This window comes from Chaetura pelagica, unplaced genomic scaffold (assembly GCF_000747805.2).
Source record: "Chaetura pelagica isolate M959 unplaced genomic scaffold, ChaPel_1.0 scaffold7, whole genome shotgun sequence".
Taxonomy (NCBI): Eukaryota; Metazoa; Chordata; class Aves; order Apodiformes; family Apodidae; genus Chaetura; species Chaetura pelagica.
Window position 1 is genome coordinate 3,666,141 of NW_009953920.1, and position 12,288 is coordinate 3,678,428.

The 12,288-nt window shown below is 41.6% G+C and overlaps 1 protein-coding gene across 1 annotated transcript in view; it reads left to right on the plus strand.

Moving 5' to 3' along the window:
- Window positions 1–12,288, plus strand: part of NFX1 (nuclear transcription factor, X-box binding 1) — a 59,220-nt gene that overhangs the window by 1,413 nt on the left and 45,519 nt on the right. The window contains exons 2-3 of the mRNA XM_010001552.1: window positions 5,285–6,322; window positions 7,436–7,597. Coding sequence (XP_009999854.1) covers window positions 5,285–6,322; window positions 7,436–7,597 — 1,200 coding nt within the window. The remainder of the gene's footprint in view (window positions 1–5,284; window positions 6,323–7,435; window positions 7,598–12,288) is intronic.

The window sequence follows — 12,288 nt, forward strand, 5'->3', positions numbered from 1 at the left end:
AGGGGGGCCCGGACGCTCCCAGCCCCGCGGGCGCTGCGGGATCCGGGGGCGTGCGGGGACCGGGGGGGCCCAGAGCGGGGGAGCTGGGCAGGGGCTGCGGGTGGAGAGGGGCTGAGGAGCCCAACCTGCAGGGGGTTGGGTGCCTCAAGTGCGGGGAAAGGTTCGTGTTGGTTTGTTTTTCCCTCCTGGGGGTGAGGGTGCAGGTTCAGGTTTCACTGTGTGTGGCTGCTGAGGAGGGCGAGAGGGAATAGCCCTCCAAGGTCTGTATTCCAGCCTCACGTTCACTGATTTATCATCTACTGCAAGCGTTTAGCGATAGGTGAGCCCTTATGTAATTGTGTCTCGAGCATGTAACTAGAATGGGAGTTGCCCAGGTTCATTACTTGTATTTTGTGTTTTATTAAGGCGTCTTGACTTCCTTGCAGCCTGGCTAGGCTTCTCAGGCAGTCAGTGTCACTTCGGGGTCACTCACTTCATTGTTTATAGAGCACTTAGATTTCTGCCGGGAAGAACTCTGGGCTTTGGTGACTGGGCTGAAGAAGAAAATACAAATCTTTACTTTTGCAGCACCCTGATGTTAATTTCAGAATAAAATTACCATTAGTCTATATCCTAAATAGCATCCTCTGTCTCTTCTCTGTTATTAGCATCCTGGCTATCATGATGGAAAAGTTTTATAATTTTATTTTTTGAGGGGATGAAAATGGGTCCACAGCAGTCTTGTGGGATGTGGAATGGCCTGGGACATGGTTCACAGAGCCGAGACTGATAGTTTCACTGAAGAGAAGCTAGTGCAGGCAAATGTCTTCCTGTCTGTTTATCTTCCCTGCTGTCAGACTGTGAGTCAGTTCTGGTCCTAAAATCTCATACAGTGTGTATGTATTGGAATAAATGATCTTAAATAGGTATACTGAGCTAAAAATGACATTACTGAAAAGCAGTAAATGAGTCCGGATAGTACACAATTTTTACATTTGCTTTATAATACTTAAGACAGATCTTGTGAAATAGCATTAAATTCTGGAGTTCATTCATTGTTATGGTAATACATACTGGGTTACCAAGAACCACATCAGGTAAGTTTTGCATTCTGCTTGTGTAATATGAGGATGGAAACTGGCTTTTTTACCCTCTAACTTAATGGACAGAGAGAGTGTATGATTTTGAGAATTTAAATATGAAAGACATTTCTGCTCTCAGGGTAGATCAGGGAAAGCAGTTGAAATTGAGGAATAACAGTTTTAGGTCACAGCATATGTGCAGTCCCTCCAGGATATTTTGTCAATGAACAATTATTGAGAGATAGTAAGAGACAGAAACAAGGTAACTGTGGAAGGATTATTCATTTTGATATACCTTTCTAGTTTCTAAGCCCTGTGCACCTAGAAGGGACAGGTGGTATTTGTATTTAATAGCCGTTAATGGATTTTTTTTTTCTTTTAGTTGCTGTAATTGCTATTGAATGTAGTCTTGTTTTTTTTGCTTTCACAATGACAACTGGGTCATACGTGGTAGAGTGCATCATTAAACTGAAGATAGCAGGGAGTTGCTATGAAGCATTGAGTAGCCTGCTGTAAGGATGAACAGGAAAGTGAAAACTTGTAATACAGTTGGTCTCCTTATCCAAAATTCATACTTCTCTTAGGATGAGAGCAACCCTGAGAAGGACTTGGGAGTGTTGGTTGATGAAAAGCTCAACACGAGTTGGCGATGTGTGGTTGCAGCCCAGAAAGCCAAACATAGCCTGGGCTGCATCAAAAGCAGCGTGGCCAGCAGGTTGAGAGGGGTGATTCTGCCCCTCCACTCTCATGAGACCACCACCTGGAGTACTGTGTCCAGGTCTGGGACCCTCATCCTGAGAATGGTATAGAGCTGTTGGACTGAGTCCAGAAGAGGGCCATGAAGATGCTCAGAGGGTTGAAGCAAGTCTGTCCTTTGAAGACAGACTGAGAGAGTTGAGGTTGTGCCTGGAGAAGGCCCTGGGGAGACTTTATAGCAGCCTTCCAGTACCTGAAGGGTCCTACAGGAAGGCTGGGGAGAGGCTTTATACAAGGGCATGTAGTGATAAACCAAGGGGTAGTGGTTTTAAACTGAAAGAGGATAGATTTGCTTTAGACGTTAGGCAGGGGGGTTGAAACTAGATAATCTTTGAGGTCCCTTCCAAACCAAACCATTCTGTGATTCTATGATGATGAAACTACTTATGGTGAAGTTTATTTCTTTCCCTACTTTTATATTTCTCCTCTCATATTGAAACGGGCTAGGTAAAACTTCATGTTCTGTTAAAAATGTGGATGCTCTGAATTTGGACAATAGCATAAAAAGACAAAAACATACCACAGTGCATCAGTATACATGGGGGCTAACTAGCTTGGAAGCAGGTCTGCAGACAGGGATCTTGGGGTCCTTGGTGAACTGTAAGGAGACCATGAGTCAGCAATGCACCCTCTCTGCAAGGAAGGCCATCAGTATCCTAGACTGCATTATGAAGAGTGTTGCCAGTTTGTCAAGGGAGGTGTATCTTCCAATCTGCTCAGCACTGGTGAGGCCATACCTGGAGTTCTGTGTCCGGTTCTGGGCCCCCCTGTACAAAGAAGACACTGACATTCTGGAGTGAGTTCAGCACAGGACCATCAAGATGATTAAGGAATTGGAGCACCCCTTATATGAGGTGAAGCTGAGAGAGATCGAACTGTTCACACTGGAAAAGTCAGGGTGATGTTAGTGCTGTGTACAAATACCTGATGGGAGGGGTGACAAATATGGAGCCAGATTCTTCACAGTGGTATTAAGTGAAAGGACAAGAAACAATGGACTTAAAGTGTGTGAAATTCCGCCTGAACACAAGAAAAAGCATTTTTACTGTGAAGATGATCATATACTGTAACCTTTTGCTCAGAAATGTAATGGCCTCTGTCCTTGGAGGTATTTGAAACCCAGCTGGGCAGAGTTGTGGGCAGCTTGCTCTATCTAGCTGGCACTATTTGAGCTGGGTATTTGGACTAGATGGTCTCGAGGTCCCTTCCAACCTCAGCCATTCTTTGAATCTGTGGTAATGATGTTTTTGCACGTTAATCTTCCTCTAAAAATTTCTGACGATATTTGAGGGAAGGGAGCATATCTTTTATTAGATGAGCTATTACAGTGGGAATAAACAGTAAGTTTTGGGCGGACAGTTTGATTTGTATGAAAATGGACTGCCTGAGTCTTCAAGCCTGAAACAGTGTAACTCCTGTTTAGAAACAAATCCAACCTTTTGTAAATCTGTGTAATCTCTGAAAATTATAGGATGCTGTAGGTGAATATACAAAATGATGAGAAATTATCAAGCTTGGTAACCTATGAGGAAGAGCTTTAGAACGTCCAATACTACAGGGAAAATATCAGATTTCCAAAAAGCACCATTCCTGATTTTTGTTTGGAGTTTTTTTTGTGGTACAGTGTAATATATAGGTACCATAAGACCTGCAGAGAGTGTCTTCCCTGCAACTTGTGCTTTGTGTTCAGCTGACTGGGCTGTTTCTTGCCTGCATATATGCACACAGATAGATTGTATGCACTCGTACTGTCATCTGTCTTCAGGTGAAATAATAGGTTATGTGAATTGCTTTAAAACTGAAGACGTCTATCATGCAATACCTTTGTCTTCCTCAGGGAGTGAGTATTTAAACAGAACATATGATCATAAAATCCTGAGTTGCAAGGGACTCACAAAGGTCATTGAGTTCAACTCCTGACTCCACACAAGGCAACCTAAAAGTTAAATGAGATGTTTAAGAGCATTTGCCAAACACTTCTTCAACACTGAAAGGCTCCAGGCCATGACCACTTTCCTGAGAAGCCTTTTCCAGTGCTTCACCACCCTTTTGTTGAATGATACTATGCAGCCTGAACTTCCCCTGACACAGCTTTGAGCCTTTCACACTAGCCGCCAGAGAGAATTAGCATCTCCCTCTCCACTCACCCTTATGAGAAAGCTGTAGTCAGCAATGAGGTCACCCCTCAGTCTCCTCATCTTCAAGATGAATAAATCTGCTATCCTCAGTTCCACCTCCAAAGTCGTGTCCTCTAGTCCTTTCACCACCTGTGTTGCCTTTCTTTGGATACGTTCAAATATTTTTATATCCTTCTTGTGTTGTGCAGCTCAAAACTGCACACAGTACTCAAAGTGACACGTTTTTTAAAATTGATATGGGCATCTCAGTAAGAAGTGGTCAATTAAAAAGTAAGTGCTTGTCCAGTCAGAAAGACTGGTACTAATCAGTGTTGTTTATTTAGTTCTAATTTTATGTTGATCTGAAGCTACCCTGTGAACTCTCTTACTGATTTTTTTATTATTTTTTTTTTAATGGCTGGACTTCAATTTTTTTTTTCTTATATTTATTCTTAATTACAAATTTCATAGTCTCTGACTAATTACATTACATTGTTTAATGGGTCTTCAAAATTGAATCAAATTAACTTACTGAAACTCTGCCAAGAAATTTCACTTAGGCATGATGTCTTTAAGTGGCACCTTCAAATGTAATCATTGATGTCTCCATAAAAGAATACCTAAGTTACTAAGTTTGGCTGTACTGGTTGCTAAAATAAGCTCTGGTTTTGAAACAGGGTTTGTACTTACTCAGATGAGACATGTACTTACTGATGTGCTTTAGTTTTTGTGGGTTTTTTTTAAGTGTCAATAGAAATTTATTTTTCTGAAGGATACTTTACAAAGACTACCTAATTTTGCCAAGGCATTCTGGGTCTGTCCACAGTTAGTGCTGAAGTGGTGTAATGTGTAATGTTTTGGCAGAACAGGCATGAAACCATATGAGTTTCCTGTACTTGGTTTTACTTCACAGCCAAGCTCTTAGGACTATCAAAATCTGCAATGTAGATGTTGTTTCTAAGGGTACTGTGGTTTTCTTTATTTTACTGAAATACAAGCTGAAAAGGTAACTTTTGAAGCATCCTTTTTCTTGGGATTTTTATATATGTAAACATCTCAGAGGAAATTTGAGCTGGTGTCAGCTACTGATTGTTAGACTTGTACATGTATTTTGCTGTTTCTTGGCCTGGCAGACAGCAATAAGTTTTAGTAGAATTTACCAATTCTTTGGAATATTATCTTTGCAAAGACAAAAAAACAAAGTTATTCCAACTGAGTTTCTCTTGTTCCATTAAGTGTAGGACTGGTTGAGCTTCTGGACCTTTGCATGTATGGTAATTGTGCTGAAAATAAATGTGTACTATTTAATAGTTTATATGTGAGGGTTGTTGGGTTTTTTTCACTTTTTAGGTCCATTGAATTTCAATTCTGATGTGGCTGATTCCATTCCAGGAGAACGACCACCTACAGATACAAACTGGATAAATAAAGATAGGAAAGACTCCAACAGTAATCAGAACAGAAGTAATTTACAGCTTCCCAGTCGGTCGTCTGAAAGAGGCACAGTTTATGAAAGCTCTTCCACAAAGCGTCATTCAGAAAGTCAGTATGGGAATTCTGAAGAATTCCACGAATATTTTGGTACCAGTAGAAGTTTGAAGAATCGCAACCTTCAGAGCCAGAGATGGCATAGATCAAGAAATGATAGCACGTGTACCAGAAGTAAGATAAGGCAAAGTACTGCTGATGCTGCTGTAGGTCCAGGAATTTCGGATGCTGCAATAGTACCTGGGAGAAGAGCACCTCCTAGAGTATACAATGACTTTCTTTCCTCAGAGAGTGACAAGGAGGTACCTAATGCAGATAGCAGAGGAGCAAAGCCAAAGAAAACACATATGATGCATGCGTCTGGAAGAGGTTTCAGGGAGAAAGGAAAGCAAGTACATGAACGGGAAAAGAGAGTGAGCTCTAAGCAGAAAGCAGAGCTGTTTGAAAATGTACCATCTTTGGATTTGACTCAGTCTGACTCTTCAGAATCATCTGTTGGAAAGGCATTCTGTGATGCACCTGTTGGTAGTGGGGATGAGCAGAAAGGCTGCAATTATGTAACCAAAAGATATCCCCGGAAGCCTGTGTGGAATAAGCCCCCAGCAGATAAGGAGTGTCAGAAAAGACATGATTCTCACCGTAGTAAAAATACAAAAGTAAGTAAGAAGTATTCTCTTGCATATACTCCAAAAGATAAAAATGAGAGGAAGAAAGAACTCTCCGTTCACAAAAATGACGAAAACTTGACCAGTGAAACCAAGCATCAGTTGTCTGATTCTGTCAGATGTAATGGAAGAAAGTTCCTGCTAAAGGGGGATCAGGCACCTGCACTTCATTTCAGCTGGACCCAGTACTGGAAAAAGCAAAGTGATATACCAAAAAACAAAGAAACTCATACAGGTAAACTTTCTAGACTGTCCCATTCTCCTGTATTAAAGATACAATCTTGAATAATTTTATCTGCCTTCAAATTTGGCTAGCTGAAGAATCAACATATTAGACTGGCAGAAATGACAGTTAATTTTAAATCTTGTGATGCTTCATGCAGGAGGGCTGGAAAAGAAACTTGAAAGTGCTTCTATCCTGTTAAGGAGGGCAGTGTAAACACTTCCAAGTTTACAGGATTGCTTTCGGTCATGTGTGGTATAAGTACATTTTGAATTGTTAGTAATTTTTCTCTTGTTATTTTAATATTTTTTTTGTCCTTCAAGATGTGCTCTAACTTCCCTTGTATTGGCACCATCTAAAAATGCTACATTGTTATACTTTACACTTAAAAAATAATTCATTTTTTAATTCTGTGGACATAGATCTAATAGTATTTCTAAGGTGTATTTGGTAGCCTCATCTTGATGGGAGAATTAATCTGGCAAAATTGAAGTTACATGGTGCCTTTGTTATGGTTGCACGTTGAACTGTTTTCAGGGTGGTTTGTCTTTAAGTGTGGAGTTCGTGCTTTTTCACATGCTTTCATACGGCTGAAAAGGTCCTGTACTGTTGTTTCCCAGTAATTCCACTCCTGAAGCAGTAAATTTGTGAGCATCTGTAATCCAGATACTGCACTGTAAATGCTTGCTGTGTGGTCTTCCAGCAATACTTGAGAATGGGAATTAAATTTGCTTTTGGCTGAAATGACAGCAGTTAAAAGCTTTAAACTTTTTGGCTTAAAATTTATGTGAAGATAGATTTTGCATATAAAGTGATGAGTAAAATGTCAAACATAGGCCAAGTTTAAAACTATTAACTAATTTGTAAGATCAGAATGGTTGCTATTCATCAACAGGATTTTTTTTTTTTTTTTTTGCCACTTTTATAGGAATCTCATACTCTCTGCTCTGAAACTAGAGAAATGCATACCAAATATCAAACTAGGATCTTACACGGATAAAAAACTACCTAGATTACAACCACACATGAGAAATAAATTATGTTAGAGTTTAAATGGAATTTCATTCACATTTGGTTTCTCAGCTGGCTGATATTTCATGCACAAGTGATATATTTTGTTTACAGGGTCGTTGATTGAACAGTTGACCACAGAGAAATACGAGTGCATGGTGTGCTGTGAGGTGGTCCGCATAGTAGCCCCAGTGTGGAGCTGTCAGAATTGTTACCATGTGTTCCACCTGAATTGCATTAAGAAGTGGGCACGGTCACCAGCTTCACAAGCTGAAGGTTGGTATTCTCTCTTGCATGCACTTTCTCTCTCATGTGTGATAGTTCATGGGTTTCTTATGTTGGAATACTACTTCTAAATATTGTCTGAGGTAACCAGAAAGCAGTAAATAAGCAAGTTTTAAATAAAAGATGGGGTGCTTTTTAAATTTTTTGGGTACTTTGTATAGTCCTCCTAACTGTCTTGATTCTTTCTAGTATTCTAGCTAAAACTCATTTCCAGGTTTGGATGCATGAGGATAAGATCACTCAATGAAATCAGTACAACAAGATGCAAAACTCTCTGGCTGTGTTCTTACCAAGAAGTGTCTCATCTTCTCTTGGCTGTGCTTGGCTGAGCAGTGAAACAGAAACAGCACTCCAAGCATTAGTTGTCTACTTTTATTCAACCACTTCTTAGTAATGTCCATCAGTAATGGATTAATCATTGATGCCGTTGTCGCGGGCCAGTACCGGGGGGCTACCGGCTGTCAGGATGTTTCCGCGACTTCCCCCCCAGTGTGGAGAGGTTTATCAATTAGCCCGAGGGTCACACGTGACGTTTGCCTCTTACCGAGGAACGGCCACTGCGGGACCCTGTCCTAGAGGGTAGATTAAAGTACCCTCCCACCACGCTCACAAATTGTTACTGAGACCAGTGTTTAGTTTGCAAGTTAATCGGTTTATTAAGGGTCAATACAAACTAAGGGATCAAGGTTCAGGAGAGGTTGGCTAGGTATATATTGGAAAAGGGATTCAAAGGCACTATGGTCTGTAAAAGGCACACTCCGAAGGAGAGGTGTAAATCAATGGAGTGAAAGGGTAGGAGTTGAGCCCAGTAAGGAAGTTAAAGTGTGTGTGTGTGTATGTGTGTGTGCGTATTTACCCTTCCATGCAGCGTTGGCAGGCTCGGCTGGAGATCCGCAGGGGGGCCGGCTGCCCAGTGACCCGGGCGACCCCTTCCTGCTGCTGGCAGGGCTCTGGTCCCGTGGCAAGTGGCAGACACAGGCTGGGCAGGCTCCTGCTCCAGTCCGGTTCGGTCCAGGCTGGGCAGGCAGGGTCCCCGGGAGCGCCCCCCGCCCCCCTCCGTTTCTCCGGGCAGCGGGAGCGGCGCTCAGGCAGGTTCAGGTGCTGCAGCGGGGTCTGTCCCAAGCAGGCAGAGAGAGCAGAGCCCTGCAGATCTTACTCTCTTCTTATAGATCAGAGATCATTGTTCCAGAAAGCATCACTGTCTGAATTAGCCAATCACCATTGGCCAGGTACATATTCTGTTAGAGGCAGCTTTTAACCTATTGTCTATTTTTCTGCCAGTTATTATAACCCTTGTGCTGCTTTCTTGCCGTGCATTTTCTGGTAGGGCAAGAGGCCTGCTCATTCCGTCCTTGATTGAATCAGAGAAAAGGCGTCACTCTTGCTTTGCTGGCTTGAAAGGCATTTGTTGTTTAGTCTTATGTGGGCGGAAGAAGATGGACCGTTCCCCACAGCCATGTAGTGAAATTCAGAGAAGACAGAAAGCTTCTGCCTTTGTCATTAGTTTAAACTGTTTCAGATTCTTTCTATTATTCCACTTTTTGAAACTCTTATACCACTACATTCTGCCCTTTGAACACTTTGGTATAAGTTAAGACCAATTTTCAGCCTCTCTTTTGTATTCAGTTGTGTGATGTAGACACAGTCTCAAGACTGTAATGTTGATCTTGAACTAGGGCTAATTTTTTCTGTACTCTGCTTGTTTTAACATTTACCATTCTTCATGTGCCTTTCTGTCTCTCTGGGCCGACTGAAGAAATAGTCTGACAGCTACTTCCAAATGTATGAGAGAAGCTCTTGCACACTGTAAATATCTTGCAGAAAGGATCGGTTGTAAAGTTCTTGGATTTCTGAAGGTGTGTAGACAGACTTCTGGGTAGGGCTGGTTGTGCTTCATACTGACAATAGAAAGGAAGTTACAAATACCAGTACAAGATTTGAAACATAAAGGCATTGGAATCTTTGAGAAGGGAACAGATTTTTGTGTAAGATTGAGATCCTAAGCCAGGCTGAGTGTGATTACTGAGAACCTTTATCTCCCAGCTGTTTTTCCATGACCACCTTTGAAGCTGATACATCTCTCTGAAACATCTTATTGCTTGCTCAACAGAGTAGCTGCTTGTGTAAGGGAGGTGTTGCTTACCTGTCAAGACAGTGACCTTAGATGCTTGAATCCTGACAGCTTTTCAAATAACCATGTCTTTTGGCCATTTGTTTTTCTTGTAGGAATTTGGGGGCTAAGCATGTTATGGTATTCTGTATATGAGAGAACTTGAGCTAATTGTTAATTGAAATTAAAGATGGTGGCCTCAGCAGAACTGATTCTGTAACTCCAGTAAGGACAGTGATGAGTCTTTATTGACCTGCAAGCCCTGCTAACCTGGCTTGATTAGAACTTTTACTTCTGAATGTATTTGTTTTACAGTAGGTGGTCTCAGTGTAGATTCTACTTTTCAGGCTTCGTATAGTATTGAGGAGTTCTCTGGAACCCTGACAGTAATTACTGTCTACCAGAAGAAGACAAATAATACACTAATCTGCCTAACTCAATAATTTGCTGTTTTTCTGGAAGAGGACCGTTTTTTTTCTGAACATGATTGGCTTTAAATCTGTGTTACGGCTTTTGGGGACCTGGGGTATCAAGACAAGGACCTAGAGGGTCTTCGGGACCCTGAGGGATCTGGGGGGAAGAACAGAGAAGGATTAGGATTCCCTCCCATCTCCTCCCATACTCTATAAAGCCAAGAGGACCTGAAGTCTGCCCCTCCCTGCTCCTTTCTTCCTTGCTGCTTCACTGCACTTGAAGGTCTTGGAGAGAGGCTCCTGCTTTTTCATCAGCTCATCACATGCTCTGTAGGATTTGAATCCATCAGGTGCTGGAAAGAGCTGTGGATCCCTTTCCTGAGCGAGCCCTGCTGCAAGGAAAACTCAGACACTTATCTCTGCAATCACTGAGATCGCGTTTTGGATAGATTTGTATATATTTTTTTGTGATCACAGCGTTGCATCAGAGAAATCCTGAATACTTGGATGAGGTAGGTAGTATCCTTGGTGGGGAATCTTCTCATGTCATTCCATCTTCCCGATCAGTACTAATAGGTATCAGTTACGAGAGAAAAGCAGATGCTGACGCCTCAGGGAAAAGACACAACACTCAGCAGGTGAAAGCTTTGGCTTTAAGGAAGGCATAGCATTATTGTTGTGGTAGCCCCAGCACATCAGTACTAATCAAATGGGGACCAAATGCAATGGAACCCGACTGAGGAACAGAGCTCTAAGGGATGCACCACAGGAATGGATAATGTGCTGATTGACATATTATACATATGCAGTGTCCCGTTTTGCTAATTAGTGAACTTGCTCATGTAATGCAGGTGCTGTTTTCTGAATTCAAGATCCTCAGCTGGCCTTCTGCATCCATGCTTAGATGCATGCAGATGAGGAGGGGAAGTGAACTATCCTGGGTTACCATGTTAATGAGATAAAACATTCTTGGGACTCTGTATTTTGGTGGGGAGAAGCAAAGAATTATCCTAGGTTACTGTAACAGTCTTCTTGCACCCTGCAGTATGTCTCAGGAACTCCTTCAGATGTGTTTTACTGCAAGTGTCTTCCCTCAAAGATGACTTTGCCTTCTGAAATATGCCATCTGAAAAATGACTTGGTTTGACTGAGGCAGCTGAAAGAATTTTCTGTTGTCTGTGGGGCAGACAATAGGAGTAATAGGGCATTGCTCTATCATTGGTCTGCTTACTTTAGACTTGTGGTTGAAATCCAGCATTCAGTATTTCTTCAATGTATTGTGTCAGTAGCACTCAGAATTAAATACTGGATTTTCATTCTGTATGAGATCCCTAGGTCAGAAGGAGGAGGAGAAGCTCAGCTAGTCACCACTTGACAATCATGTAGAAAGATTTCTTCCTAGAGGGAAGAACATAACTTTCTCCTCAGCAATCATTTTTACTAACATTTTGAATTATGTCTTGGAAGCATATGACCTGTATATATTGCAAAGCTAAGGTCAATCTGACAAAAATACTTGTACTGCACAATCTTTTACTTTGTAGTATTTATAGAAGGGAAATTGTTGTCTCTTGTCCTCTTCCACTTTTGTAGATGCGTGACTTGTGCCCCTACATTCATGGAACAAACGTGTAAGCCATTTGCTCCCTTCTTTGCAGGGAAGGTAGTTTTACTGGTATTTTCACATTGATTGGAAGGACTGGGGGTGTATGAGTTATTACAACTGACTTTTTCTACTCTGCTTTCTCTGCTGCCCCTCCTGTCCACTTCCAGATGAGCTAGTGATTTGTACCAATCCAGTATTGGCCTCTTAAAACAGCTTCTGAGTTTCAGTGCTCAGAATATGAATCTACTTGGTATTTTTCTTCAGCCTTGCTGGTGGGAGGCTGCAGCCCTTCTATGTGCCTTGAATATTGCACAGATGTCACTTTTTTGTTATTGGGACAAAAACTTTTGATTGTGTTAGCTGAGGAGTCAAAGCAATAATTCATTCTGATGTAGATTATCTTATTGGAGAAGTGCATTAGACATTCCGGAAATGGTAACATGAAACTGCCAGTGTTGATTCAAGTATATTCTATTACAGTTGAAGTGACTGAAATCTTCTGTTTTGAGTTCTTTATATATACCTAGTGTAGTAGGTGTGTTGAAAATTCCTG